Source organism: Tricharina praecox (assembly GCF_024521635.1).
Source record: "Tricharina praecox strain CBS 144465 chromosome Unknown BZA05scaffold_6, whole genome shotgun sequence".
Classification (NCBI taxonomy): Eukaryota; Fungi; Ascomycota; class Pezizomycetes; order Pezizales; family Pyronemataceae; genus Tricharina; species Tricharina praecox.
Genome location: NW_026250408.1, coordinates 1275852 through 1302740, shown reverse-complemented (window position 1 = coordinate 1302740; position 26889 = coordinate 1275852). Strand labels below are relative to the sequence as shown.

At 55.3% G+C, this 26889-nt stretch overlaps 5 protein-coding genes across 5 annotated transcripts; 2 read left to right on the top strand and 3 right to left on the bottom strand.

The window, feature by feature from the left end:
* Positions 1-3568: 3568 nt before the first annotated feature.
* Positions 3569-6819, bottom strand: BZA05DRAFT_417040 (uncharacterized protein; the record flags this gene model as incomplete). Its single annotated transcript, XM_051485441.1, has 3 exons — positions 3569-3605; positions 3684-3754; positions 4267-6819. The coding sequence occupies 3 exons, from the start codon at positions 6817-6819 to the stop codon at positions 3569-3571; spliced, it is 2661 nt and encodes an 886-aa protein (XP_051341786.1).
* Positions 6820-8941: 2122 nt separating this feature from the next.
* Positions 8942-11217, top strand: BZA05DRAFT_240744 (uncharacterized protein). Its single transcript, XM_051479912.1, has 2 exons — positions 8942-9156; positions 9220-11217. Exon 2 carries the CDS (start codon positions 9237-9239, stop codon positions 11118-11120), a length of 1884 nt encoding a protein of 627 aa, XP_051341785.1. The 5' UTR covers positions 8942-9156; positions 9220-9236; the 3' UTR covers positions 11121-11217.
* A 4131-nt stretch (positions 11218-15348) lies between these two features.
* Positions 15349-17552, top strand: BZA05DRAFT_391687 (uncharacterized protein). Its single transcript, XM_051483006.1, has one exon. The coding sequence runs from the start codon at positions 15388-15390 to the stop codon at positions 17302-17304; it is 1917 nt and encodes a 638-aa protein (XP_051341784.1). The 5' UTR covers positions 15349-15387; the 3' UTR covers positions 17305-17552.
* A 346-nt stretch (positions 17553-17898) lies between these two features.
* BZA05DRAFT_240674 (putative succinyl-CoA:3-ketoacid-coenzyme A transferase) lies at positions 17899-19852 on the bottom strand. Its single transcript, XM_051479911.1, has 3 exons — positions 19663-19852; positions 18283-19594; positions 17899-18219 (listed from the first exon to the last, which is right to left on the bottom strand). The coding sequence occupies exons 1-3, from the start codon at positions 19723-19725 to the stop codon at positions 18029-18031; spliced, it is 1566 nt and encodes a 521-aa protein (XP_051341783.1). The 5' UTR covers positions 19726-19852; the 3' UTR covers positions 17899-18028.
* Positions 19853-20643: 791 nt separating this feature from the next.
* On the bottom strand, positions 20644-23010 carry BZA05DRAFT_443137 (uncharacterized protein; the record flags this gene model as incomplete). Its single annotated transcript, XM_051486827.1, has 5 exons — positions 20644-21496; positions 21576-21790; positions 21867-22154; positions 22223-22417; positions 22486-23010. 5 exons carry the CDS (start codon positions 23008-23010, stop codon positions 20644-20646), a joined length of 2076 nt encoding a protein of 691 aa, XP_051341782.1.
* Between the last annotated feature and the right edge of the window lie 3879 nt (positions 23011-26889).

The window sequence follows — 26889 nt, the reverse complement described above, 5'->3', positions numbered from 1 at the left end:
TTCCTCCTGCTGGGGAGGGCCTGAGGCTGAAGTATTGGTGGCCATGGTTCTTCGCTAGGTGGAGAGATGAGCGGCGCAACAAAGTGTAACGGCACGGTCGGGCAAGGCTCCAGGTAGCGAAGTCGGGCTGGGGATCGGGTTCCAGGTTTGGCAGAGGCAAGGCGGGTTCAGAGGACAAAGTGAGGCAGGGCTCAGTGCAGACGGCACTGAGAACAGAGAAAGGGACAAGGACTACGGCGCAGACGGCAGCCGAGGCAAGGACAGAGGTAACAGTGATTGAATTAACAAGTTGTTGCGTGAAGAACTAAATACAGAGGGGCAACGGCCCGTTTATATGGAAAATTCTCCACTTCTTCCCGCAACCTGACAATGACCGTGGGTGTGTGCCAGACCCTGAGAAATCCACCTTGCCAGTACCCCGCTTCCGTGACTCATACCCTGCGCAGCCGCACTACCCCTGCTTCCTGCACACAGCTCCAATTCCTCCGACTCATTCCTGCATTGCCGCCCACGCAGCCCCTTGCACTGCCCCCGCGCCGCCTTCCGGACCCTGTTCCGACTCTTCCTCGAACGTTCCGTCGCGAGCCGTGACAGTCTAGACTCTGGAATCGGTTTGCTTTTCTCCTTTCCAACTTCTCCTTGATCGCTTCTCACTATTCCTTCGGCTTGCAACTCTATTCTAATCACCCAGACTATCTAATCACATCTCTTGCGACCATGGTGGCCTCCGATACCTATCGGGGTGTCACAAACTACCTCTATGTCTCAGAGTATGGACGGCTCCAACCGCAACTGATCGATGATCACCGCGGCCCACCCACGGTGGGACACCCCGGCGAGCGAGAACCCCGAACCTCCTTGTCCGGAAGTACTAATGGGCATCGATGCGGACGGACGTTGGCCAGTTTTTCTGAAAATTTCACAGTAATAGAAATCCTGGCCTTAAGCAGCTACTGGGATGATGGCATTCAGCCATCAAAATACCTGTTGGTCGAGTGGTATAGTACTTTCTCAGTGTACTTTATTACAGCATGGGCAGTGCAGAAGGAGTTACAGGGTAGTGCGGCTGCGCAGGATATTAGTCAGGGAACCTGTGTACTGGCAAGGTGGATTTCTCAAGGTCAAACACATCTCTACCGTCATTGTTGTGTTATGGGAAGTAGAGGAGGATGTCCTATATAAATGGGCTGTCCCCCCTCTATACTTAGCTCTTCACACAACAACTTTTTAATTCAACAACTGTCACCTCTGTCCTCGACTTGGCTGCCATCTGCGCCATAGTTCCTGTCTCCAGCCTTGTTTCTCAGTTACTGTGTGCACTGAGTCCCGTCTTGCCTCGTCTGCCCGGCTCATCTTACCCTTGCCCAACCCGGTTTTCTGTCCACCCGTCTACCCGTCTTCACTACCTGGACCTCAGCCCAACCGTGCAGTTACAAAAATGTCAGCAGGGCGTACCCTTGCTGATTAGGACCCAATAAGGTCCAGGGTGCGTGTCCGCACCCTGCACCCAATCAGGTCGTAAATCAGCCCGCCATAGGTGAGAAATACGTTGTGGCTGAATTACATTGATCATATTATCTCAAAGCCGTTGTGCAGAACGCCCAGCACCTTTTTTATGTGACGTACACTGAAATATGGGTGGTATAATATTCATCACGTACGGCACCGAACGGAGCCCAAGTTATCACAGCGCTTCGGAGACCAAATATGATTCGGACGCCTAAGGTGGTGCTGCTAGTATAGAACCCACACATTTACTAGCAATAACGCAATTATCACCGTGCGTATCTGTCCAAAACCAATGTGCAACGCATTCCGCGACAATCCAGATGCATTGAATTGAAATCTCCTGCGATAGGTAAAACTTCTGTGGCGGATGCGGCTTCTCGATGATGCGCCTCCTTGTAGCTGTGGAAATTGTAGGAATGAGTATGTTGCTGTGAACAATCCACTAGCTGTTCGGAGGACCGGTGGTGGGTGCTTGGAACGTTGGGTGCGGTAGCGGTTCCATGTTCCCTCTTTCTCTCTCTCTCTCTCTCTCGCTCTTGTACATGTAGCTCTTAGACACGAACATACAATTCCTCTCCATCTGAATCGTTCCAGTGATCACCTCCACCAGCCCTTTCAACACAAATGCTTGTATGAACGGCACCTGCGTCGCAGGCGACTGTGTTGCTTTGGATGAAACGGGGACATTCAATAATCGCAAAGATTAGAAAGGAAATAGAAGCATCGAAGAGTGACGAGAAATGATGTGACGTGATGTAAAGGTGGCCGAGAAGGTCGAGAGTAGAATATGCCTCCAATGTACCAGTGTTCTCCATGGTCCGGTCCAGACTGCAGTCCAGACGGAACGGACTGCCAATATCCAGTCCCATCCGTACCTTTTTGAGGATAGGATAAATGTAGTCCGTCCCGTCGACAAATTTACTGGACGGCGTTGGACTGCATTCGACTGCAGTCCGTCCCGTCCGACCTTACCGGTGGACTAGTCCGTCCGACAGACACCTTCGGAGGGACTGTATGTAGTCTAGTCCCGTCTATGGGTCCGGACGGACTGGACTGAGCTATGGAGAACACTGCTATGTCCTGGCTCGCGGTCTTGTAATTATCACATCGCCGTTACTTAACCATCCATCCAGCCAGCCAGTCCTCGTCTGCCGTAGCACCAACCATCAACCACCAACTTCGATTTGTTTCTTTCTGTCATAGCAGCTGATCAAAAGACAGTATTCGCTGCATTGAAACTAGAGCATCCGGGTAGTTACTTCATGTCCTTGATCCGGAGGGCCACGGGCATTCGCCAAATGCAACCCTCATCTCACCCCATCTCCAACCACGAACACCAACACCACTTCCGTACGGAGCACCAGGCGAGCGTGACTTGAGCGGTGCACGGGCACATACATACCACCACCGGGTGTGCCCTCCCACCACGTGCGAGCACATCCTTCCTGGATGCTGGTGGTACATTCGTCTGTATCTATATCCGAGTGAATCTGGAGCTGGGCGATAACTACATAGTACGTACCCTCCCCGCATCGCCCATCAATCCACAAGTCCTCGACGTCCTCTCCCGAGAGTTTTTTGACCCTTGTTGCAGAAATGTATATGCGACCATCTTCTTATGCCCAAATTCCGATAAATTCCACGGTGGGCCCCGTGCGCCGACCCGATTTTCAAATTGGCCGAGTCCCCATACAACCAGTGTTCTCCATACTGCGGACTGGACGGACTACCAATAACCAGTCCCGCCCGAGTCTTTTCGAGGGTGGGATAAAAGTAGTCTGTCCCGTTTGCCAATTTGCTGGACGGGCTTGGACTGCAGTCCGGTACTGAGAAAAAGTGCCACTCTTTTCAGCACATACCCCACCAAATATGACAGTATTTCCCGCTAGCGTGTGTTGAATTTCATCCAGTCCATACCAGCAACACCCCGAGCGGCGACACCATCTTCGTCCAGTACCAGCAAAACTGCGCCACAATCTTCGTTCAGGAATCAGTATCTGCAAGGTGGCGGCGTCATCTTCAACTCATGCGCATCCTACACTCTTAAGTTCCTTAACCACTACAATCGTGATAGTAATGCACCACTCCCGGACGAACTGCGAAGATGCAGTCCAGTCAAGTCCGAGGCTCAGGACGGACGGACTGGACTATGTCGAACACTGCATACAACTGACCTTGTGAAAAACCCGGCATCGCAGTTGGATAGCGGCGGGGGAGTGAGCTTTGGGGCTGGCGAGCGTCGTGCCTGTTAATGATCGTACCAAAGACGGTGTTAGGAGTTTAAATTGTGAATGGGACCTTAACACTACTATCGATGCAGATGTTACTATGATGGGGCACGGGGAGAGACGGATGGCTGTGGTGAGTATGGAGGTTGTTAGACGTGAACACCGAACTTCCCGGAATTGTTCAGCATCAGAATGCACTCGCCTCGAAGGGAAGATGATGTGACAGCAGTGAGTATGGTAGTTGCGGTTCCCCATGGTCTAGAAAGGCTCTAGGTGACATCAACGGACGCCGTTTCTCATTACGGTAGTTGCCGGTTGCAACCTCAAACATGTCGGAATCTTCAGCATAAGTTGTCACTCACCGGTGAAAAACAACAGACGTTATAAATCAACATTGCATAGCGTTACAAATGGACATGATAACCGTAATTTACATTGCTTTATATCGTCAGGTCAGGTATATACATCTAAGCCGTCTCATCATCTAAACCGTCACATATCGTGCCCCGTCTGTCTACAACTCCCTCACCAACTCGTCCACCATCGCCGTCTCCTCTTCTACCGAAGGCGGCACCTCCTCTTCCACCGGCGGCGGCTCCACCCGCCATCCCCTCACAAGCCCCGCCGTGATGAGGTAAACCGCACACTCACTCTCACCCGGCCAGCCACCCCACCTCCTATTTACAACCTCCTCCAGCCTATCGATCCTGTCCCATCCATCCTGACTAACCCTCCAATCCGCCTCCGGCGTACCATAGCCAGCGCCCTCCAAGAACACTTTGATGGCGACTAACACCCGCCGCCCGAGCGCATTATCGAGTTTCAGTTCCCGCCGGTCGAGGTAGTGAACAACCTGTTCGAGCGCGTCGTACCGCCGTGCGAAGCCGAGGGCGCGGACGAACACGTGCAGTGCAGCTTGTTCGGGGTTGATCATTGGCGTTGTGTCCTCGGAGATTTCGAGGCCGAGCTCGTGATTGAAGATCCCAATGAGGCGGTCGGGCGGAGGAACACCGTCCCAAAGTGCTTCATCACCGAGGGCAAGTGTGCTCCATCGCTCCGCGGCAACGGCGAGAAGGCGCAGGGTTTCGCTGTCGATGTCAACGAGCAGACGCATTTCCTTGTAGAGTGACCAGACTGTGCGCGTGGTTTGCGCGCGGAGGTCGTGGATTTGGAAAGCGGGGGGAATGTTCGGGGAGAGGGTGTTGACGAAGCCCGCGATTACCGTGTTCCAGGCGGGTCGGTACTTGGGGCGGTGGTGACGGACGAGACGTAGCGCGGGGTAGATGGCGCGGGCGTTGGAAAGTTGTTGCAGAAAGGCGGTTAGGACTTTCGTATTCATTGGTTTTTGGGAAGTGGAGTTGTGCAACGAGTACATCGGCTTGATGAGTTGGTTTGCTAGTTCCTCATCCCAATGCTTCAAGACTGTCATGGCGAAGCTTGAGCGGTGGACTTTACCGACCAGGAGGGTGGTCAATCGGATTCCCGGCCTGATGCCGTCGCGGATCATCTGGTCGAAAAGTCCTTCGACGTCGAGCGGTGGCTCGCCATTATAGACACCGTCTCGTGGATTCAGCGGCGGATGGATAAGCTCCTTACCATCTCCAGGAACGGCCCTACTCTTTCTTTCCGTCACACCACGAAGCCAGAAATCGTAGCTCGTCAAATGTCCCCTTTCGTTGATTTCCTTTCTGACCAAGCCCTCCCTGTGCGTTTCCTTCTGGAGCTTATCATCCCACAGAAGCTTCTCAAACATCTCCTCCCAGACAGTGAGGTGAGGAACGCCCTGCTCGCGGCATTGTTGAAAGTTCCACCACGCCTCATCCAGTGTCCTGGTAGCACGCACGCGCGCAGCCCACACGCGACGACTATCGTCCACACTCTCATCGATGTTGAGGATCCGCCTCCTCCAAAAGCTCCTAGTCTGGATCGTCGGTGATTTATCGGTATCCTTTCCAGTCAAGACTTCGGCCTCCTTCTCCCAGTCGGCCAGTTTATACCCCGCCTCCATCATCTGCTGGATAACCAGACCACCGCGAGAAACAACATCCTCGTACGCCTTCCTATGCGCCTCCACCCACCCATCCCTCTCCTCAAACCACGGCGGCCAGCCCTTCCCCATATTCCTCGTCTTTTCCGACTCCTCCGCCGTCTTGCGGTGCGCGACTTGCACCGTTATGATTGCGCGATACCCCTCCCTCGTCATCGGTGCCTCCATGGTTGCCATCTTCTGGATCAGGGCGAACTGACACTTCTGCAGTAGCGGGACGTTGCGGTAGGGACCAATTGAGGTCGGAAGCGACAGCAACACCAACAAACGGTTGAATGCGCGGGTTACCCATGCGGGAAGTGCTTCGTGTGCCCATCCGGGTCGCCGGAAATTCTCCACGATCAGGTCGACAGCTCGCGGCAATGCCTCCGGCCACGAATCACGACACTGTCGCAACAGCCGGATTGCAAGCAAAATCACCGACTTGTGGTCGCGAAAATGTACTCCGTCGCAAGGAGTAAGCAGCTTCTCGACGATCGGGAAAAGCGCGTGCAGCGTCGACCTGGGCAATTGTTCCCGTCGTAGCAGGGCCAGCACCAGGAACGGTGGGATGATTGGCCGCGCAACCCCAGCCCGCTCGGCAGATTTGTTTAGAGCCTCCAACCGTAACCCCGCCTTCCTTGAATCCTTTGCTGTCAATATCCACGCCCAGACCAACACATCCGTCTCGTCACACCCATTCTCACGCAGGTATTCACTGATTTCCGGCGTAAACGACTTCTTGACGACCTGCTGGTTCCTGTCCTCCGCGGCCTCCAATGGGACCGCCGAGAAACCACCATTTTCAACACAATGGTGGATAAACACTGTCGTAATCTCCTTCAGCGAGTAGCGACTGTACCGCCCATCCTTGGGGGCGACACGACGACGCCGCGACAGCTTGCTGCCCGCGAGAGGATCGATATGGGAGGTGTTCCGTTTTCCCGGTACGAACTGCCGGATTTCGACGCCCGTTGCGCGCAGTAGAGGGTTGAGGCGGGCAGCCGGATTGAAAAAGTACCTCCGCACTCGTGGACCATCGTTCATCAGCTGCATGTCGGATCCATCGGTTGCATCATCATTCTCTCCGTTTCGTATCGATCCTCCGAGGTCTTCGAGCGGTACTGTTTCGGACACGGCGGGGGTTTTGTCCGGGATTGTCGCCTCGCAGGTGGTGGTAGTAGAGGATTTCCGGGCTCCACATGATGCTGGTTGTCCGGGAGTGCCGGTGAGAACCCAATTGAGTGCCTGAAAGCTCAAAGGATGACGGGAAAGGGCCCGGCCGAGGGCAGAGTTAAAGATTGGCAGTGACATTCATCGAGTCGCGGCGGTGTGGGGCATGGGTAGGTGAACGTTCGGGACCGGGTGGGGGTCGGTTTTGTGGAGTGACCAAAAAAATGTCGAATTTAGTGTAGTTAAGGTCACGTGTGCGGCTCCATGAAACAGCGACCGGGGCTATGAACTGCTCCGAATTTCCGAAACTTCCAGGGGGCTGAAGGTTGCGAACTCTGCACGATCACCATAAAGCGCATTATTCTTTTATAGAATTAAAAGAATTTATAGTAGAGCTTGTATCGACGGCGGGCGCTGCTCACATCTATTCTGGCGCCTCGACTCCTCCACCAACATAGATTGGTCGTACATGTACGCGTACTGCCAACCAACCGCCGTCGACCGCAGTGAACTGTACAATGCCGTCATAAGAAGGAGCAGCAGCAGCGGAAAACGTACCATATCGCCGCAAATGCGAAGTAGTCGTCGTTTGGTCGTTCGCGTCGTGTTAGGCGGAACCCTATTCGTCACGCCCCGCGATAGAGATAGATGATTGTGATCACATCGTCGCTCGGTCAGTCAACCAGGCAGTCAGCTGGCCGCCCTCGCGCTGTCGACTATTGCCGTTGTTACCGGCCAGGTGGAGACAAGTTCATATAGAACATGCTGCTCGGGGATCTCAGTCGGTAGCAATATTCTAAGCACCCCCGTCGTGTCGGCTCTGCCAGCTGTCTCTCCAGCGCTCCCGACCCATTCCTGGTCTCTCTGCCGGAGAGTGACAAGGCACGCTATGCCCTGTTCCGTTGCTTCAGGAAGTCATCCGTAGAGTGGTGCACATTATAGTATGTACATAGAGTACATAGAGTATATATTCCATGGGGCACGCACAGAACACACACAAACAAGCTTTTGATCCGCGAACTAGCAGGTCCCCTCGTGCGATGCACGCACGGAGCGTTGTGGTTCATTTCGGCGCGACTATTCATGAAACATTCCCCACATATCGATGCGTGGTCGGGGTGCTTGGTTGTGTGCCACCCGGCAAAACCGCCGAACAAGAGAAAGCTTGTCACTCCATGGCTGTAAGGATGTGATTAGCGGGGCCGGGCCATAAGGTGTGTGTTGGGGCCGCGTCTGTGAGATGTAGGGGCGAGGGCTGCTTGATTGATGAGGGGACGGGTGCGATACAGACCGACGTACCCATCGAGGTCTTGGTCGTAGTTGTGGTCGTGATGGAGCGGCGGTTGTCAGTGGTTGGGGCGGTGGTAGTTAGGAGGAAGGCACAGTTAGTTAGCATGGGCTGATAGGTGGTTCGCATAGAGTAACAGAGGTGACTCGTCCGTCGCCGAGAGATGAGGAGAGCATGCCCGCACTGGGCTACAACGTCCCACGATGCACACCCGCCCTCCCACAGAGAAAGCAATCCAGCGGAACTTTAACCAATGCGCATGGCCAGATCGTGGCCACACCCAAAACACACGAGCGCAAGAGGGCAGCAGCAGACGGAAGATCTAACCAAGAAGCATCGGAAGGCCTATCTCGAAGCTTTCGGCTCATTGCAGCAGAAAGAGCAGAAATTGGCCATGTCGTTTTCGTGGCTGTTGGTTGGTTGGTTCGTGGTGCTGGTGGTGGTGACTGTGGTGGTGGGTGGTGGTGCTGGTGGTGGTGCTGGTGGTGCTGGTGGTGCTGGTGGTGCTGGTGCCGGTGGTTGTGCTGGTGGTGGTGCTGGTGCTGGTGGCCATGCAGCTGGCGCCATGGTGGTTCGATCGATGGTGGCCATGAACGTTGGTCATATCCGCTTTGGGCTTTCTCGAGTGAGACATAGTGCCCACCGTTACGTCGTTAGTCCTCTTATTATGTCCCCCTCCATCTCTGCTTCGACGTGCTCTCCTCCTCCCCGTCTCACCCTTCATTCCACCTCCATTCAAAGTATATCTTTAATTACAACACTCAATGCTCTGATATTCTTCAATCTATTCCCATTAGCCGCTACTCCTCGTATATACATTACCACTCCACAGCCTACCCTGTGATATCCTTGTGCCGGAGACTGCGCAGGTCGACTGCTGAGCAGTGTTTACATATTCCCGCCCATACCCAGCTAGATACGCAGTGCAAGTGGTATGGAGACTCTCCACTCCTCCCTCCTCGAAGCCCACATCAGCAGGTTCTGATATTTAATAGCGATCCCAACCGCCATCATGCTCAATCCGATGAAAGTGTACTTTCCGGGCATGCTTCTTCGGAAGACGAACAGTGTCCGGAGCGACCCAGCCGATAGCAGAACGGAAGCAACAGCTTTCCCGGATTACCCACCCGATGACCCCGACTTCACGCTTATTGAAATGGAGTTCTACCGGAAACGCTCCGTCTCGGCTAGCCAGTGGTCATCATTCCTCACTGCTACTACGCTCGAGCTGTCGTCTCCCCCGGTAGACCTCAGCCCGCTTCCAGAAATCAATTACGACAATCTGAGGCCGAGGGTTATTCCAGAGAGATTTCAAGTCAATATCCCCACAATTTCTGAGGAGGCTGCGCCTCCTGAGACTGCTAAGGAGAATGTCGATCCTACATCTGAGGAGAGGTCTTCTCCGCCGACCTGGGACTCACCATGGGTTAGCTCCCGGGCCTCGCCAGATAGTAGCTCCCGGGCCTCCATCTCCAGCAACCGATCCACACGTTCCCCGTCCGCTAGTCCACCCCGCCGACGCCGCCACCACTCGCCCCCACCACCACCTCGTCCCACCTATCGCTATCGGTCTCTCCTCGACGACTTTCCGGAAGATCCGGACGAGGTTCCGGGCCCTCTTCCCAAGAATTACGACAGAGATTTGGATCCCCTCATAAAGAAGAACACAGAGATAAACCAAAATATTGCCGAGCTAACGGCAAACCTGATCCCCGAGGAGCAGGAGCGCTCGCGTCCTACGAGGTCGCATAGCCCGGTAGTGGGATTCGGCGAGGTGATAATCAAGAGCGAGACTGGGGAATGGGAGGCCCCGCTTTTACCAGCGCATGCAGAGCCCGGACCAGCACAGAAGTTGCTTCGTCTTGCTACCTCCAAGGCCAGTCTGGCCAGCAAGGTGATACCTAGGAAGAGCTCCACTGGAAGCAACCGCTCAAGGAAGAGCTCAGTCCCGGAAAAGTCAATCTTGAAGAACCGTGCTGCAAATCAGTCTCCTGCTAGGATCGGCTCGTTGGATACTGCTCAAGCCGTGCCCTCGACGGGTGATGATACCACTAACAACGCCTCCGCTCTCGCCCAAAAGGACACTTCAGTCACCACAGCCGCCCTCGGGACGAGGAGCGCCGTACGAAGTCCACCACAAAGCCGCCCTGGCACGCCGAATCAACCATATGCTTCACATTCAGAGGAACCAAGTCCCCCCGGGACCCCTCCACAGCTCGAGGAGCCAAGTGCCTTGGAGGCCCCTTCACAGCTTGAGGAGCCAACTCCCTTCGTTCCTTCACAGGAGCCAACTCCCCCCGAGACCCCTTCACCGCTTGTGGCACCAGGTGCCGTGGTGGCCCCTTCACAGCTTGAGGAGCCAAGTCCCTTCGCTCCTTCACAGGAGCCAACTCCCCCCGAGACCCCTTCACCGCTTGAGGCGCCACAGTTGGAATCCCCAGATATTTCCCACTTCAGCGTAGGACTCCTTCCATCACCCGAACGAAGTGGCACTCCGACTCCCCGCGCATCACCCAGGGGAAGCGGCAGCCCCACTCCACGCCCATCTACAGCATCACGGCTAGACCCCACACCCCAATTCGTCCCTACTCCAACCCTGCCTGACGTCGTGGCTTCTCCGGGCTCAAGAGTGAGCTTTCCCGTCCCCCCCACACCAGCCAATACTGCCGAACCACCCAATGCTGCCGAACCACCCAATACTGCCGAGCCTCCCAATACTGCCGAACTTCCCAATACTGCCGGACCGCGGCCACGACCCCGGACCCCGTACCCCTGGCCAGCTGGGGGGAACAGGACCGAGCGGTTCAGGGCCGGGTGGACCAGGTTCACGGAGAAGTATAGACGCGTCAGGGATCGGATCCGGAGAAAGGACGACGACGGTGCCGCTGATGGGTAGTGCGGCTGTGGGACGAGAAATGAAATGTCTATTTTCATTTATTATGTTTCTACGGTGCTATGGAGTTTTGTTTTTATTTGTTTTTCTACGGCTGGGTGGGTGGTGGTGTTTTTTATTTTGCTTGTGTTTGGCTTCGGCGATGGAGGACGGACTAACAATAATCATAATGGACTGGACAGCTAGGGTTTGGTTGGATGGTGGAGGGGCAGCTATTAGGTTGGGCGGTGGGCATCAAACGGACAGATTTTGGATATCAACAGGGGAAAGCATCCAAGGGGAAAGCACCACCGGGTGGTAGCTATGGCCTAGGATCACTACTGGACGGCGTGGAGGTTAGTTTCACGCTTGACGGTTGGATACTTGGACGGATGGATAACGGTGGATATGATGGATGGATCGAAGGGATGGGGATTATTGGTATTGGACTGCAATGAATATGAATGGACGGACGAACAGGGGGATGTGTTCGATTTGGATATGACATTTCATTGTCATGATTCACGGATGATTGGTTACAATGCTGGATGCAATGGATTGTGCGAGTAGTATAGGTATTGCAGTGAATGGAATTCTTGGATTCAAAGCATCGGATTGGAGTTTGAGTGTCGTATCGTATGCATACATACGATGTGTTGGAAGTGATGTCTCTGAATCGGTGATACCTACTACCTGGTTTCTTCTATCGAGGAGTGCCAAGTGAAGAGGGTCCAGATGACTCCTTCGTCGTGCCATAGAAGACGGTCCATTTAGCAACATATCCGTGTCGCTACCTATACAAGCCTTTCGCTAATCCCATCCATCAACCACGGAGATCTATGCGTTTGCCAGCCTGTCCAACCGTTGCCTATAGCCATGATTCTCCAACTCCTCTTTGATTCACCAAGACTTATTCTTTCACCCTTTCACTCCAATATTGAGCGGGGTATCTACGACGGGGACCACGTTTGCAACTTCGTCCACACCCTCCAACTCAAGCTTTGTGCGTCCAGGACATATGGCATAGCTTCGGTGGGGATATGAAACAGCAGGAGCTCTGGAAATCCCTCACGAGGACAGGACGGGGAACACAATGGGAGACATGGGAGATGTGGTATGACAGGACTCGAGGGACAGCAACACAGCTGCTGGCCGGTATTCCTGCTGGATCCGTCTTGAGTCCGACGAAGAAGAAAATGGGTGGTGCGTTAATGGAGTGGGCGCCGCCCAATCGATCTACAGATTCCGCTCTGACGGAATGACGGACTGACTGACTGGAGAATTCTTTACTCCAGTGGAGGACGGTCCAATCCAATCCACTGACTGAGTGCTCTACTATAGTAACCCCCAAGTACCTTGTGCGGAGACCAGATTAGAGTATGTACTCCGCCGATTTGCTGATGATGTGCAGCCAGGTAGGTAAGTACATGGTAATATCAGGCGGTGTTTACTATATCAAACCCTCCATAACTAACTACCAGCCAACTCGTCACATTGATATTTGTTGCTCCCGCCGAACTGGAACAGTAGACTTCGGATCTTCAGCATACGTTTCATTCTCTAACTGCTGCTGAAGTGAGCACATCACCGGAAAAGCGGCATTTCTAACCGCTGTTCTGTTCTTGACTTACCTCGACTCCGACTTTCGCGGCCGCGTGCGGTGCCATCATCATCATCATCATCATCACCATCATGGCTCCCTGTATGTATTTATTTACATACCATCTTGGCTGGAACAACAACATACCATCTTGGCTGGAACAACACCAATCCGCGCGGCCGGATAGCTTATTCCTCATCCCCACAGATATATATACATGCCCAGGAGTTAAGCGCACCGAAGTACATACGGTCGAAGTGCATACCGGATGAGAAATGCTGACTCTTGGCTCTTGGATCTTGGGCTGTGCCTGTGGCGCCGCGCCGCGCACTAGCTACCAGGTACTCACATATCAGCACTTGGGCCGAGTGCGGCGGTATACCGCCGTAGTGGTTCATAGGGCGGAGGTGCTAACTTCTAGTTAACTCCGTGATCACTGATTCACTGATAGGTATCTTGGATATGTACGCCGAGCTTGATAGCGACTGGAATCTCGGCACCTGAGTCGTGTCGGCGGACTTGAAGGTTGGAACTTAGAACTGTTCCAATCACCAAAAACACTCAGGGCTCAGGGGTTGATGAGAACGAGTTTCGCCCCGAGCACGACTCATGATGATCGTTAGAGTCTTGGTTGAACTCGGTACATGGATTTCCCCAATCGCTAAAACAAACAAGCTTCCTTCCTCCCTTCATGTTCCAAGTTCTAACGAGGATGTGATCCTCCCTATGGTATCATACGCAGCCAGGCATCATCGCTCATTCCCCCAGCCCTTTATTCACAACACAACACGGCCAATAATTCCCCCGTCCCCGTTCCGACACTACGGACCCGGTGCACAGCCCTCCTCCAAGCCCTCCTCCAAGCCCTCCAGTCCCACGCGCCCCCAGTGCCCCGGCCCCCTCCGCACCGAAAACCTCCGAAGCCGCATCCTTTTGCTCTTCCTCTTCCGAATCCAATTCTCGCCCGCTCTTGCGGTCAGTTATGATATGCGGTCAGTTTATGCGGTCGAGTCTAGCGGCCGACGCCATATTAGGCAATCCATGCCCGACGGCGATCCCCCGATTCTTCCGATTCCTCCGATTGCTCCGAGACATCTCGGAGGGTTGCTAGTGTCTGGACTCTGGGGTCCCAGCACGCATATGGACACAACTAGCCCGCTATACAACACCGATAACTGTGGGAGTACAATACAACCTCTATGTATCGTCATCACTCCCCCGTCCCCGTCCCCGGCCCCCGCTATCGAAATATCTATACCAGGGAGGGAGGACAAACACGATGTTTCAGCGTTTGCACCTCGACCTCTGCACCTCGGCAGTTATACCTAGCAGTGCTGACTCACGACAGCTCACTCGCGCTCCCGGGCTCCCGCGCTGACGACCATCGTGATGACCATATTGAAGTGCGCAAGGTTGGTTCATCTGCAGGCGATTAATATACACAAACAAACACGAACAGCGGCAGAACCTGCACAAGCTGCACAAAATCAAACGGCCCTGATCCTGATATTCCCTGCCGCAAGACAGGGCAGGGCAGGGCAGGACAGGAGTCATGCTGCGGTATTGCTACATACATACATCGAGGCCTACGCGCAACGGCTTCGGGGTGCCGGCTGGGCAGCCGCATGGGTTCTCTGCGCTCTGCGGGGGGGATGGGGGAGGGGGGAGGGGCGTGCTTGCGCACGGATCAGGGTCTGTTCCGTAGATTCGCAGTCGCAGTGCATGCTCTATGCGTAGGGAGGGGTACCTGGTGTAGTGTGGGGGTGGGGGTGCGGGGGGGAGATCGCAGATCGCGGGTTCCTAGCCTACGAAAAGGCCGGCGCGCGCGTGAGATATTCACGATGCGACGGCCTATCCTATGCAATATTGTCATCTTCTATGGAGGATCTGGAGTCTGGACTTTGGACTTTGGATGCTGCAATATGGGCGGTAACTACGGGCGGCGGGGGGGATAGATTTGTAGATACAGTGACGATCGCTGCAGCTTACGCTTCTCTATGCTCCGCCCCGAGACGGTTGTGGTGGTGGTGATGGTGATGGTGATGGCCGTTGGTGGCGGTTAACTAGTTTTAGAGTAATAGAGTATCTGTGTAGAGATCACGACTTCGGCTTCTGCGTCACGCACTTTACTCTACATCCTGACGATGTCTTCTCGAGCGAGTCGATTAACGAGCCTTGGTACGTACTCTACTCTAATCTAGGTACTGTACTCTATTCAATGCACCGGGAAATCGGCACGTTGGACTTTCGCCCTGAGACAGCAATATCAACGCTTGGATTAACTGCCACCTCTTCCCGTGTGACAGACAACAGGTCTGGAAGAACGCCCAAAATGAGGCTGGCGAGCCGGGCTCCGGCCCCCAGAGACGGTACATATCCTAGTTCTTGCTTGATGAGTTAGAGTGAGTACGTACCACTACAGGAGCCGGAACTGACGAGACTGGTATGTGATGGATGAGACATGGACGCGTGACCGTAGATGCGGTAACTGCCGGACAGGATACGTTGGGTGAGATGGTGTGTTCGAGATACGATGCCGCTGTCTCCTGAGTAACTACCACGCGCTGTCATGTGTTCCGTCGAGGGGACTCCAGGCAGACGCGTTCATAGTAGGGGATATTCCTTCCCGGTTCTAGGAACGCGGCAAGGCCATTGCGTGGCAGAGTTATCCAATTCGGCACGTGAAGAGGGATGCACCCTTATGCCAAGCCTCCTTTGCGCTACTGCAACCTTAAACCCACTAGCAAAACATTTCCCACCACCCCGCCACGCCCGATCACTCAACCACGAAGGATTCCACACTCCCCCCACCACGCTCCCTCCTCCCCCTCCAAAGCGCAAATCACCATGCGTCCCTCCCCGCGCTCCATGGCATTAGCCATGTTCCGCTTCCCCTCTTTGCGGGCGACGAAGCGGGTCACGATCATCAAGGGCCAATCGACGAACCTACACATCAAGGGCGTATTCAAGCCGGGGTCTCCCGCGATCCTGATCGTGTCGACTGCGCCCGAAGAGGAGATCCTAGACATCCAGAACTTCCAGAAGTACGTGTCCGACATCATGAGCAAGAAGTGGCCGGACACGGAGCTGCTCGGCGGCCGCATCGAGTACGGCCTCAGTATCGCGTTCGAGAAGCGGCGGGTGCGCAGGGTGGAGACCGTCGAGGATATTATCGAGTTGGCCAAGACGAAGGGGTTCCCAGATGCCGACCTCGTCGAAAAGTGGGTGCGCGCCCGCCTCGAGAGGTGTAAGGGCATTGGCCCGTGGAATATGACCAAGGGCCAGATTACGTTTTCGGGGGTGCTGGGTGGGCGGGAAGAGGTGTTGGCGCGCCAGAGGATGGCGGACGTGGTGCCGCGGGGGGATAAGGCGATCAGGTTGAACGTGTCGCCGTTCCACCGTCCTCATACGGATCCGAAGGAGAAGGATATTATGGCTGTACGGCCGGGAATCTTGATTGATCGTGGCAGGGTACGGTTCGATGGATTGCTCAAGCCTCAGCCGGTGGAGGACGACGGCCAGAAGGGACTTGTGAACCGCCCCATGCATACAATCCTTAAGCCGACAAGGACGGAACCGATCGAATCGCACTCCGGTCCGACCATCAGGAGACCAACTCTCTTTCGAGATGCATCCCCGGAGCCGGAGCGGAAGGACCCGCACTATCCAGCTCCAATGGACGGTCCAGTGATCACGAAACTGTCTGAATACCGCGAATATCTCCCAGGGGAGGTCCGGACACAGCTGTCGGGGGAGGAGCGGGATAGGGAGAGGGAGAGGGAGAGGGAGAAGCTGAGGGAGATGGAGAGGGAGAGGCAGAGGCTGAGGGAGATGGAGGGGAAGAAGCCAGTGCAGGTGCAGGAGCCGGAGAAGGCAGTCTACAAACAAATGGTCCGTAAAGACACCGAAAAAGCCAGTGCGATCGCTGCAAAGTTCGCCGAGCTCGAAAGAATGATCAGTGAAGACGAGGCCTTGAAACCCACCCACGGCGAAAAACTCTACCAATATAAACGGCAATCGAGCATCGAGCACGACGTCGACGTCGACAAATCCTTCGACTACGCCAAATCACCATCCTCTCAAGACCGGTCCTACGACAGCAAACACCCCTCTACTCCCTCATCTCAGGAGCAATCCTACAGCCGGCAAGGGGCTCAGCGTTCCGAATTGCAGCAGGGCCGCTATTCCCCACCACGCTCTCAAGAGCAATCCTACGACCGCCAAAACCGCTCTCCCTCATACTCGGACCGGGAGCGACCCCAGCGCGATTACAGATACGCGCGCTCCAGTGAGCAGCGCGATTCCACCCTTCCTCCTCATCCTCCTACTTCTCCCACTTCTCCACCGGAAACCCCGGAAGGCGCATCAGCTAACCCTTCCCCCGCGAAAAAGCTGAAAATTATCCGCTTCGCCAGCGGGCCGACCGACGACGAGAGCCCACTAGAGCCTTCAGCTGTCATCATCAACGATAAGGACACGCACACCGGTCCGGTCATCACATGGCCCTGGCACCACGTCCCTCCTTCCGAAGACGGCACTCCTCCCCCTATCCGGTATCACCAGGTGGACAGGCCGAGGGGATTGATCCGAAGGCATTACTGCAGTTAGATGGAAGGTGGGAAATGGGAACTGGTGGGGAGAGGGGGAAGTGCGTGGAGCTCTGCTTGGAGGCGTTCGTTTACACGTGACGGGGTGATCTGTCGTGTTTCATTATATTATCGCGGCAAGATTTACATTGTGCCGGAATCGTGTCTTCATAGAAAGGGGGGTTGTCGATGCTGTAATTGTACATATCATACCACTCGCTCTGCTCTGTTCTACCTAAGTACTCCACTAAGTAGTTCCCGATGTCAATATCCATCGCGCAGCGGATTTTGCGGGTCATACGCAGGTACCGGTCGGCGGTCAGGCAATGTATGTACCTGCATGCGGGGCAACCCCACTTCCCCACCCCACTTCCCCACTGTGGGGTCGAAGCCAGTGCGGCAGTGCCCCACCACCGCAAGTTCACTCAACCATCGTACCATATCTTCAGTGCCCGCAGTTTGTGTAAGAAAAAAATGGGTATGTAAATAAGCATCTATCCAATATCTACACGTGAAAGATCTACTGTATATAGTACCGTAGGTAACTCCCAATGGCAAGAAACCGAACCCGAAACCCGAAAAAGAACAGAAAAAAGAAAGAAAGAGAAAAGCATTATATCATAACCAAATCGAAAACAAAACTCCCAGTTAATCCCATGATGCATCGTACTATGCGAAACCTAGCCCCGCCCCCCAAAACCCGACACCGTTTTGTCTATCCGCCGAGAAGGAAACCCATCTAGATTCTAGATCTGCATAGGCTTGAGGTCAGCCGAGACCTTGAATGGCGCTTCGGTCTTGGCCTTGATCTCGTCGACGGTAACACCCTCCGCGTGCTCGATCAGTGTCAGCCCCTCCGTGAAGTCTACGTCGAACACGGCCAGCTCGGTGATGATGCGGCTGACGCAGGTGCGGCCAGTGAGCGGGAAGGCGCATTCTATATCATGTCATGTCAGTAAACGTATGTGGTGTGATGGGGACGGGGATGGGGTGGAAGTACGCTTCAGGATCTTGGGGTTGCCCTTGCGGTCGGTGTGCTCCATGGTGACGACGACCTTGGTCTTCTCCGGGTTGGATACGAGGTCCATTGCTCCTCCCATGCCCTTTATCTTTCCGGGCAGTGCCCACGAGGCGAGGTCACCGAACTGGTTAACCTGCATAGCTCCCAGGATGGTGAGGTCGATGCGGCCGCTGCGGATCATGCCGAACGACTCCTCAGAGCCGAAGATGGAGGCGCCAGGGTTGAGGGTGACGGTCTCCTTGCCGGCGTTGATGAGGTCTGGATCCTCCTGTCCCTTCTGCGGGTAGGGGCCGAGGCCCAGGATTCCGTTCTCGGACTGCAGCTGCACCTCGACGGACGGGTCGACGAACGACGGCGCGAGCATGGGCATGCCGATGCCCAGGTTCGCGTACATGCCATTCTTGAACTCCTTCGCGGCACGCTTCACGATGCGCTCACGCTTGTTCGCGGTCTCGCCCGAGCCGAGCGCGGAGGCCGCCGCCTCCACCGGGTCCTTGGCGTACACGCGCTTCTCGATGCCCTTCTCGGTGGTAGACTGCACCACACGGGTGACGTAGATACCGGGGAGGTGTACGCTCGAGGGGTCGATACCGCCCGCGGGGACGATTTCCTCCGCCTCGACGATGGTGACCGCAGCGTTGCGTCCCATCGCGCCATTAAAGTTCGCGCCCGAGTACCGGAACTGGCAGTTCCCCAGCGGGTCCGCCTTCCACGCCTTGACGAACGCGTAGTCGCCGCGGATCGCCTCCTCGAGGATATAGCTCTTGCCCGCGAACTCGCGGACCTCCCGCGGCTTCGAGAACTGCGCCACCGTCCCGTCGCTGTTGTACTTCGTCGGCAGCTCGCCGGTCTGCACCCACGTGCCGTATGCAGCGGGGGTATAGAACGCGGGGACTCCCGCGCCGCCGGCGCGACAGCGCTCCGCCAGCGTGCCCTGCGGCGTGAGCTCAAGCTCGATCTCCCCCGTCAGGTATTTCCGCTCGAACGTCTTGTTCTCGCCGACGTACGAGGCGATCATCTTCTTGACCTGGCCGGAGGCGAGAAGCTTGCCGAGACCGCCGCCGTCGACGCCCGCGTTGTTGGAGACGCACGTCAGGTCCTTGATGTGAGGGTTCTTCTCGAGCTCGTTGATGAGTGTGTCGGGTACTCCGCATAGTCCGAAGCCGCCGGACAGGAGTGTGGAGCCCGACTTCATGTCTTTGATCGCTTCGCTGACCGACGGGAAGACTTTGTTGATTTCGTAGCGACGGGAGGAGGACGCGAAGGTGCGCGCGACGAGGCGGAGGGATTGCTACATGTTGTCAGTACAGGTGCAGACAGATAGCCGGGAGAGCTGGAGTTGGGAGGGCGGGGGCGGACCTTGTTGCCATCCCTCGAGAAGCCCCGCGCAGTGCGGAATAACAGTGCAGTCGTGGAAACCATCTTGTCAATCTTTTTCTTTCCTATTCCTTTTCTCTCAAAACCCAGCTTTCTTCGTTCTGTCAAGAATGATTAAAAAGGAAACCGTGTGGGGAAGAACAGGAGGGTGGTAGATATATTCGGCGAAAGCGGATATGTGAATATCCTCCCCCACCACCAGGGGACCAGTGACCTGACCAGTGACCATAGGTCCATAGCTGCCGCCTCGGTTATTGGTGGAGAAATAGCTGGATAGCGGCAATCATCGGCTCAATGCCCCTAACCCACACCAGGCTTCCGACATGTCCTTCCGACGTTTGGTGGTTCTTCCGGCCGTGCAATTTGTAACCGAATATCAACTCGTTGACATACATACGGTGGGGAGGGAGGGAGCGGGCGACTGGACTCCGCTGTGAACGGACGACCGCTCGGTGAAGAATATCTGTGTACGATCATGCTCTTCTCCACAGCTGCGAACATACCTTGGTAGGTACTTTCTCTTCTGTGGCAATGGCCAATCGACCATTCACTCGCTCGCCAGCTGCTTTGCTTAGATAACCATCTCCAGGCATATAACTCACACTCCCGGCGCGGATCGAGAAACGAGAATCCATCCCGATGCACGTTGCTTATTCCGACGTCGGTCTCGCACTTATCCGATATATCCGCGACGCGTACATAACTACCATGCAGAGAATTGTGCCGAGCGTGGGTTGCACTGTTGCACCGACGACGACAACTGCTCGCTCTAAATATTCCGGGACGGAAGTGTGCAAGGCAACGCCGCCGCCAGTAATGGATCTTCACGTGGAGGAGCAGGAAAGCCCGTGCTTACTTAATTACCCTCACCTGACATGTACCTGCGCCCATAATTCGAGTGATATTTTTAAACATTGTACAATACATTAACCTACATAGTACTCAGAACTCCTTCGCCGTCAACTACTCGTAATAACCCCTCGGCCAGCCGACCCCATTCACGCCTCCATGTCCCTCCTTTCCATCAGCCGGCGAGTCCATCAAGATATCCAGCCTATTCATCCCCGTATCCCTCCTTACGCCGTAGCGCATATGAGTATTCCCAAACATTTCCGCGATCTCGGCGCCATCAGCGGAGGAGCCATTATCGCCGAGGCGATCCACGAGCGGGCGTAGCAGCCTTGCAGTGCTAAGGAACGACTCGTCTTTGCAGAAGACCGTGTTCCCCTTAACCACGGTGACAACGCCGACGACAAACTGCGTGCCCAGGAGCAGTCCCCACGTGAGCCAGACATAGATCCACTTTACGCTGAGGACGACGCCCTCCTCGGGGCGCATCCCGGGCATTTCTATCTTGCGGTTGGATTCGTCCAATATCGCGAGACTGCCCGTGGCGAAGCGCGCAATGTTGTATTCCGCGACGTTTGTGGCCGCGGCGCCAGTGCGACCCTGCCAGTTGTCCCAGCGTGAGGCGCTGTTGTATGTGGCGCTCTGGAACGTGTAGTCCTCTGTCCACTTCCAGATCACGTTGGAGCCGATGGCCGCGGCGGCGTTCCGCGCGAGCTGGTCCGACATCATGTGTTGCGGAATGATGGCGCCGTGCACTTGCGAGATGGTCGTGGAACAGTTGAAGAAGTCGCCGTTGGGGTAGGGCGCGTCTACGTCGTCGGATATTTCTTCCGAGCGTATGAAGCGGTAGACATAGGTTATGCCGCAGCGAGGGCCGCAGCTGGGTTGGTCGGCGATGTTAGTACCCCCGTCCCTGAGGTCTTGCAATTCGGTGGCGTTCGCGCCGAGGCTGGGGTTGCCGTAGAGCCTGGAAGACGGGTTCAGCCACGATGTAGTTATGCATAGGAGGAGAGGTAAGGAAGGGAAAGGAAAGAAGGCAGACAGACGTGGTTGATTGCCCGCTTTCTCCCTGTACCCACGGGTGTTCCGTTAGGTTTTTGCTGGTACCGTCGCCGTCGGTATCGACGGCTATGAAGTCAACGCCGTCGCCCAACTGCCCGGTGACGATAGGACTCCATTTGCACTTCGTGGCTATCGTAACGAACCGTTTGGACTTAGCCATCCTATCCCGGCCTTGGGGATTGTATGCTGATTCCTCGAACTGACCGCCCCCGCCCACCATCAAGTCAGCCCCGGGACCAGCGAGCGAGCGAAACCCAGTGGAGATCGATCCATACGTAGTACTTGAATTCATTCGTAGCATTGACGTAGACGAGGTCGATGGAATTGTAATCCTGGTCGTCACGCAATTTCTCTCCTTCGTTCCGATCTAGAAGGTTGATGGATGTGTCTCCATACAGATGCGCTACATAATTCTGTGCGAAATACATTGGCCACTCGTTCGGGTCCTGTGACTGGTAAAAGTTCAGCTTGGTGGAGTTGACGAGTCCGGGCACGATTCTCTGCGCGCCTTCGTTGTCGTGGTTGAAGGTGAGACCGAGTGCTGCGAGCCCCACTTGCGCCGTCTTTCCGATCCATCCGTTAGCAGCTGTCTCTCTCTCATTCCAAGACAGAGGTAACGGGGAGCGCATACTATTCCCAGGAGGATCCAGCTTGCCATAAATATGAAATACTTTGGCTTCCCACGCCAATGTTTCAACAGCCTCGTCGCCGTGCCGTAACTCGACATGCCCAGGATGAGATCCAGCTCCTTGGCCGAATGTCCACCGTACGCCGTACTAGCTAACACCTTCCACCTAAAGATGAGAGCCATACTCTTAAAGCTCGCCTGTTTATTTTCCCGCATCAGCGCCGTTCCCCACCGTTTCCACCACCGCCACAACACGCAACACCTACCACGAGGTTCAAACCATACATCAACGACACGCCCAGATAGAGGGCATTGAAGACATGTTTCTCGGTGCCATTCAGCACGCCCTTATGCTGGTACTGCATGAAGAGGCCGGTAGTGGCGGCGGCCAACACACAGCTCAGCAGCCAGCGGGCCAGGATCCGCAGCGAAATCCGCCGGAACTGTTTTATCCGCCGGTACTGGTGCCGCAGCTGGTTCTTGGCTGGCGGCAGGTATATTGCCGACTCGCGGTGCGTGGGGTGCGGGAACGGCGTTTGCGGGGTTGGCGGCGAGTGCGGCGAGTACTGCGTCGGCTGCTCCAGAAGCGCCTCGTGGTCGTAGTAGGTGGGCGCCGTGCTCGAGAACGACGAGCCCTGTCGCTGCCGCTGCGCGCTCTGTGGATTCCGCAGGCTTTGCGGAGTCTGCATGCTCTGTGGACTCTGCGCGTAGAGTGGGATGCCCTCCCCGACGGGACTATCGCCGTAGTCGGGCAGGCGCTCGTAAACTGTCGGCGGGAAATAGCTGGACATTCTGGATATCGACAATAGACATGAAGATGAGGAGAGGGAATGGCATTCGAGGGAAGGGGCATTTTTCAAGTCTCTCCTCCCCCCCGCTCTTCCTTCCTATGTTGGTAGCCATCCCCCTCGCTAGGCAGCCAGTTTAATATATGGTCGCACTAGAGAGAGTAGAATAATACGAACCAGCTAACAAGTTAACGACAGCCAACCACGTCCAGGCCTCCAAGGTTGGTTATCCGTGTCGTGCGCACTGCAGATCCATAAGCCAACTCGTACATGGAGATATGAATATTACCCGTGGCTTCGCTAAAGAGAGGAATAGTTACCATCATGCGCAGATGCATAAGTCGTAAGCCGCCTCCTACAAGGGCGTGATGAAATGTTGATCATGATCAGTAGATAAGCAGTGTCGGCCGCCGCCCAACGTCAAATGGCTACTAGAGATCTGACTAAGAAACGCTCCAGCGTGCGCACGGGTTTCCGATTCGCCTAAAAGTCTCGCCGGCCAGCCGAACGTGCGCACGACTTTCCGCTTTCACTGGGCTCCGTGTGTAGCCTCACCAGTACCACCCATCCAGCGCCCATCCACTCGGGTGGGCAAGATGCCTCCGTATATAGGGGTGCGACAAGAGGCCTTTCGAGTGCAAAGAAACGAGAGACCTGCTGGCCCCTGGGGGAAAAGCGGAAGAACCACGGGAATTTTGCCACCTTGCTGTTTGCTTGCCGCCTACCGGTGTGCATATGTAGGAGCACTGGAACAGTGGAACAGCAGTTCCGGGATATATATAAGTGTGCTTATTTTTAACCCACTTTTACGGTTTACCCGTACCTTACTTCATGTAGTACTACATTTGCCAAATTGCCATTTGGTGAGTGGTCCAACAAACAGAAGTTAAGAACTTCCATTTAAAGCATACAAGCGAGACGGGCGATCTAAAACTCCGCTTCCGGTCCGCTGCACCGGCCGTGGTTAGGGGAGGTATGGAGGGCCTTGGTCGAAACGCGTCCGGCGTCCTCGGTGAGGTGGTGTTTTGGACGAGTAATCAAGGGGCCACCTACCGTAGGTATACTCCAAGTGGACGGATGTATGTAGAACTTTACGTCGATTTATCCGGCAACTAATGCTCAGTAAGATAATGGATTTGGTACCGGGGCCGCAAGGCAACGCAAGGATTCCACAAAGTATTTACCTAGATAAATACTGGACAATCTCCACTGCCTTTGAATCCAAGATTACCGTACCTATCCCGCTATGTACCAGTACACCTCACGCTCTGCCCCGTTTATTACCGCTAACTACATACCGGTATCTACTGCTGCCGGAGCGCTGTGGCGTGCCTACTATACATAGCCAAGTATTTTTGAAGCTCTATACCTAGTAGAGCAACGCGAAACCGTGGATTCGTGGCGCTTTGGTTTGTTTTTGGCACTCGTTCCACTTCAAACGTCCAGGGATTCGGTGAGCCTTGAGGCCGTGCTGGATTTATGGATTGTGGATTGGCTACCAAATGGGTATTTTTGCATCGCTAAAACGCCATCGCCGACGGAGATACAGTTGGAACTAGATGTCGTCACTGTAGGCTGTAGCGAAGTAGGTACTCAACACGAATCCATACCGATTCCCCACTTTTAAAGTACTCGGTACTCGGCCCTCACCTCAGTCCGCCACCGTCCCGCGTCTGCATACGTAGAGTATGAGTCTCGCTTCGGAATTCGCAACTACCGCTTTGCTCTGCTCCGGTCCGGTTCACGACGGGAGTCATGCAAGATCACTCGAATCCTGTAGACGTGGGCGGATTTTGCAGCCATATTCGTCATTGATTTCACACTGATCCCACAGTGCACATCCGGAGACAGTCGTGGTTTGTTTATCTGCTATAGTACAGATTACTCCGCACCCGGAGACTGGAGCCAGTAGGGGGAGTTCGTGTAATTGCTCCCGGATGATTCCGCAGAGTTGTGATTTCAACTTTCCCGTACCCGCGTGGATAGGCCGGTACACAGGTACCTGGATTTTGGTTTAGTCTCTACGAATATACGATTGACCGATTCGAGGCGGGCTAGATGCGCAGCGAGTTCAGGGGTGCGGCTGAGTGGGTGAAGTTGCCGTCGGAACGCTCGACTAGCGGGTTCTTGTTTCCCTTCTATTGATAAAAAGGCAAAGTGAAGAGGAGGCGTTGCACCACTGGGGGAAGGGGGAGGGGGAAGGAGGCGGCGGGGGAGAGGAACCCTTTGCGAGTATTGCCCCGGACCCTGAAAAAATATTCCACCTATTCCCTGGTTAAGTAGATTTCTCGGAGCCGAAACCGAGTTGAGGGCCCGCTGATCCCGCGAGCCTTGCGGTTTCTTCTCGATTCTGTTTCCCTTTCGAACAGCGCTCCGCAGTCTGGACTCTGGAGTGATCGGCCCGTACTGGGGCTACGGTGGGTGAGTGGATAGTGTAGTAGTACACACATACACAGAGAACTGCATGGACTACCAAAGTGGCTGGGTGAATATTTCCCAGCGGTGTCGGGCCGATACGACAAGAATTATCCCGACCAGACGTGATCTCGAGTCGAGCATTGAAGCAGGCACTTAGATGAATTAAACGTGCGAGGAGTCTATTTCTGTGATTCGTGATGTTGCCTACTCGCAGCCTTGTCCCTGTTGGAAACATTTTCGATAAATAGTGGATTTTGTTTTTAATAGCGGGGAGACTCTTTTTTCCCCACAGTCAGTGGTCTGCGTGGGGGTGAAAGGGTACTGTGAGATAGCGGGGAAGAAAGAGATGCAGACGCGGACTGACTGCTAATCGATCTCGACTGCGCAGGCGCGACTGCCGCAGTAGGCAGTTACTCTTCCGGGCTGGCCACCACCAGCACCACCCTAGCAACCAGGACCCTTTCCCATAAGGTCACCACCAGTAACGCACGACATCAAACAACACCCGAATTAACCACAACAACCACAACAACCACTACCGTCGCCATTCCGCCTCACCCACCGACGCGCTGCGGACAGCGGATCGAGTGATCTTCCATGAATGCGGCTCTTCGTAGTTCTGCTGAGTCAAGCTGCCGGATGGTCCGGATTTGGCTTGGCAGGCAAGGTGCCAGAAACGAGTCTGGGTTGGGGGGAAAAGGGGAGGGATGGAGGGGGGGGGGGGGGGGGGGGGGGGGGGGGGGGGGGGGGGGGGGGGGGGGGGGGGGGGGGGGGGGGGGGGGGGGGGGGGGGGGGGGGGGGGGGGGGGGGGGGGGGGGGGGGGGGGGGGGGGGGGGGGGGGGGGGGGGGGGGGGGGGGGGGGGGGGGGGGGGGGGGGGGGGGGGGGGGGGGGGGGGGGGGGGGGGGGGGGGGGGGGGGGGAGGTGCAGAGTGATGCCCACATTCTTCGATACGCGTGTTTCTCTTTCTGTCCGTCACATAACCTGATACCGTACCAATACGCACGGTCAGCTCGCTGACGAACTTCTTTCTTTCTCTCGCTATCGTCGTCGTGTCTGTGGTTGGACCATCCGTGCTCATCGTCACCTTCCTCCCTCTCTCTCTCTTTCACACTCTCTTTTTCTTTCTTCTCGTTCTGTTGTTCGTTGGAGGTTTGTTGCAGGGTACCCTGGAAAGATCTATCTTGCTAGACTTGTTATCATATCGATCGGTCGGTCGGCCGTGCTGAGCTTGTCTCTCCCCTTCCTCCTCTCATCGCTTCGCTCCCTTTTTTTTCCTTTCGACGAGCAAGAGCAGCAAGCAGAGTCGCCGTGTCCGCCGCCGCCCCCCCCTCCCCGCTTGCAATACCCGCTCTCCGCAGCAACGAGCAACCACCGCGGCTATCAAGCGCCTTGTGTCCTCTCACCACCCAACAAACTCCGTCGATTCCCTCCCTCCCAAGACCCTGCCCGCTCCACCACAGATC

Excerpts from the sequence above, each read along its gene's own strand:
- BZA05DRAFT_391687 (XM_051483006.1), top strand. The coding sequence starts at position 15,388 with ATGCACCCTTATGCCAAGCCTCCTTTGCGCTACTGCAACCTTAAACCC.
- BZA05DRAFT_240744 (XM_051479912.1), top strand. The coding sequence starts at position 9,237 with ATGCTCAATCCGATGAAAGTGTACTTTCCGGGCATGCTTCTTCGGAAG.
- BZA05DRAFT_240674 (XM_051479911.1), bottom strand. The coding sequence starts at position 19,725 with ATGGTTTCCACGACTGCACTGTTATTCCGCACTGCGCGGGGCTTCTCG. Across the intron at positions 19,595-19,662 it reads TCTCGAGGGATGGCAACAAG|CAATCCCTCCGCCTCGTCGC; the intron begins GTCCGCCCCCGC and ends GACAACATGTAG. Across the intron at positions 18,220-18,282 it reads CAACCCCAAGATCCTGAAGC|AATGCGCCTTCCCGCTCACT; the intron begins GTACTTCCACCC and ends GACATGATATAG.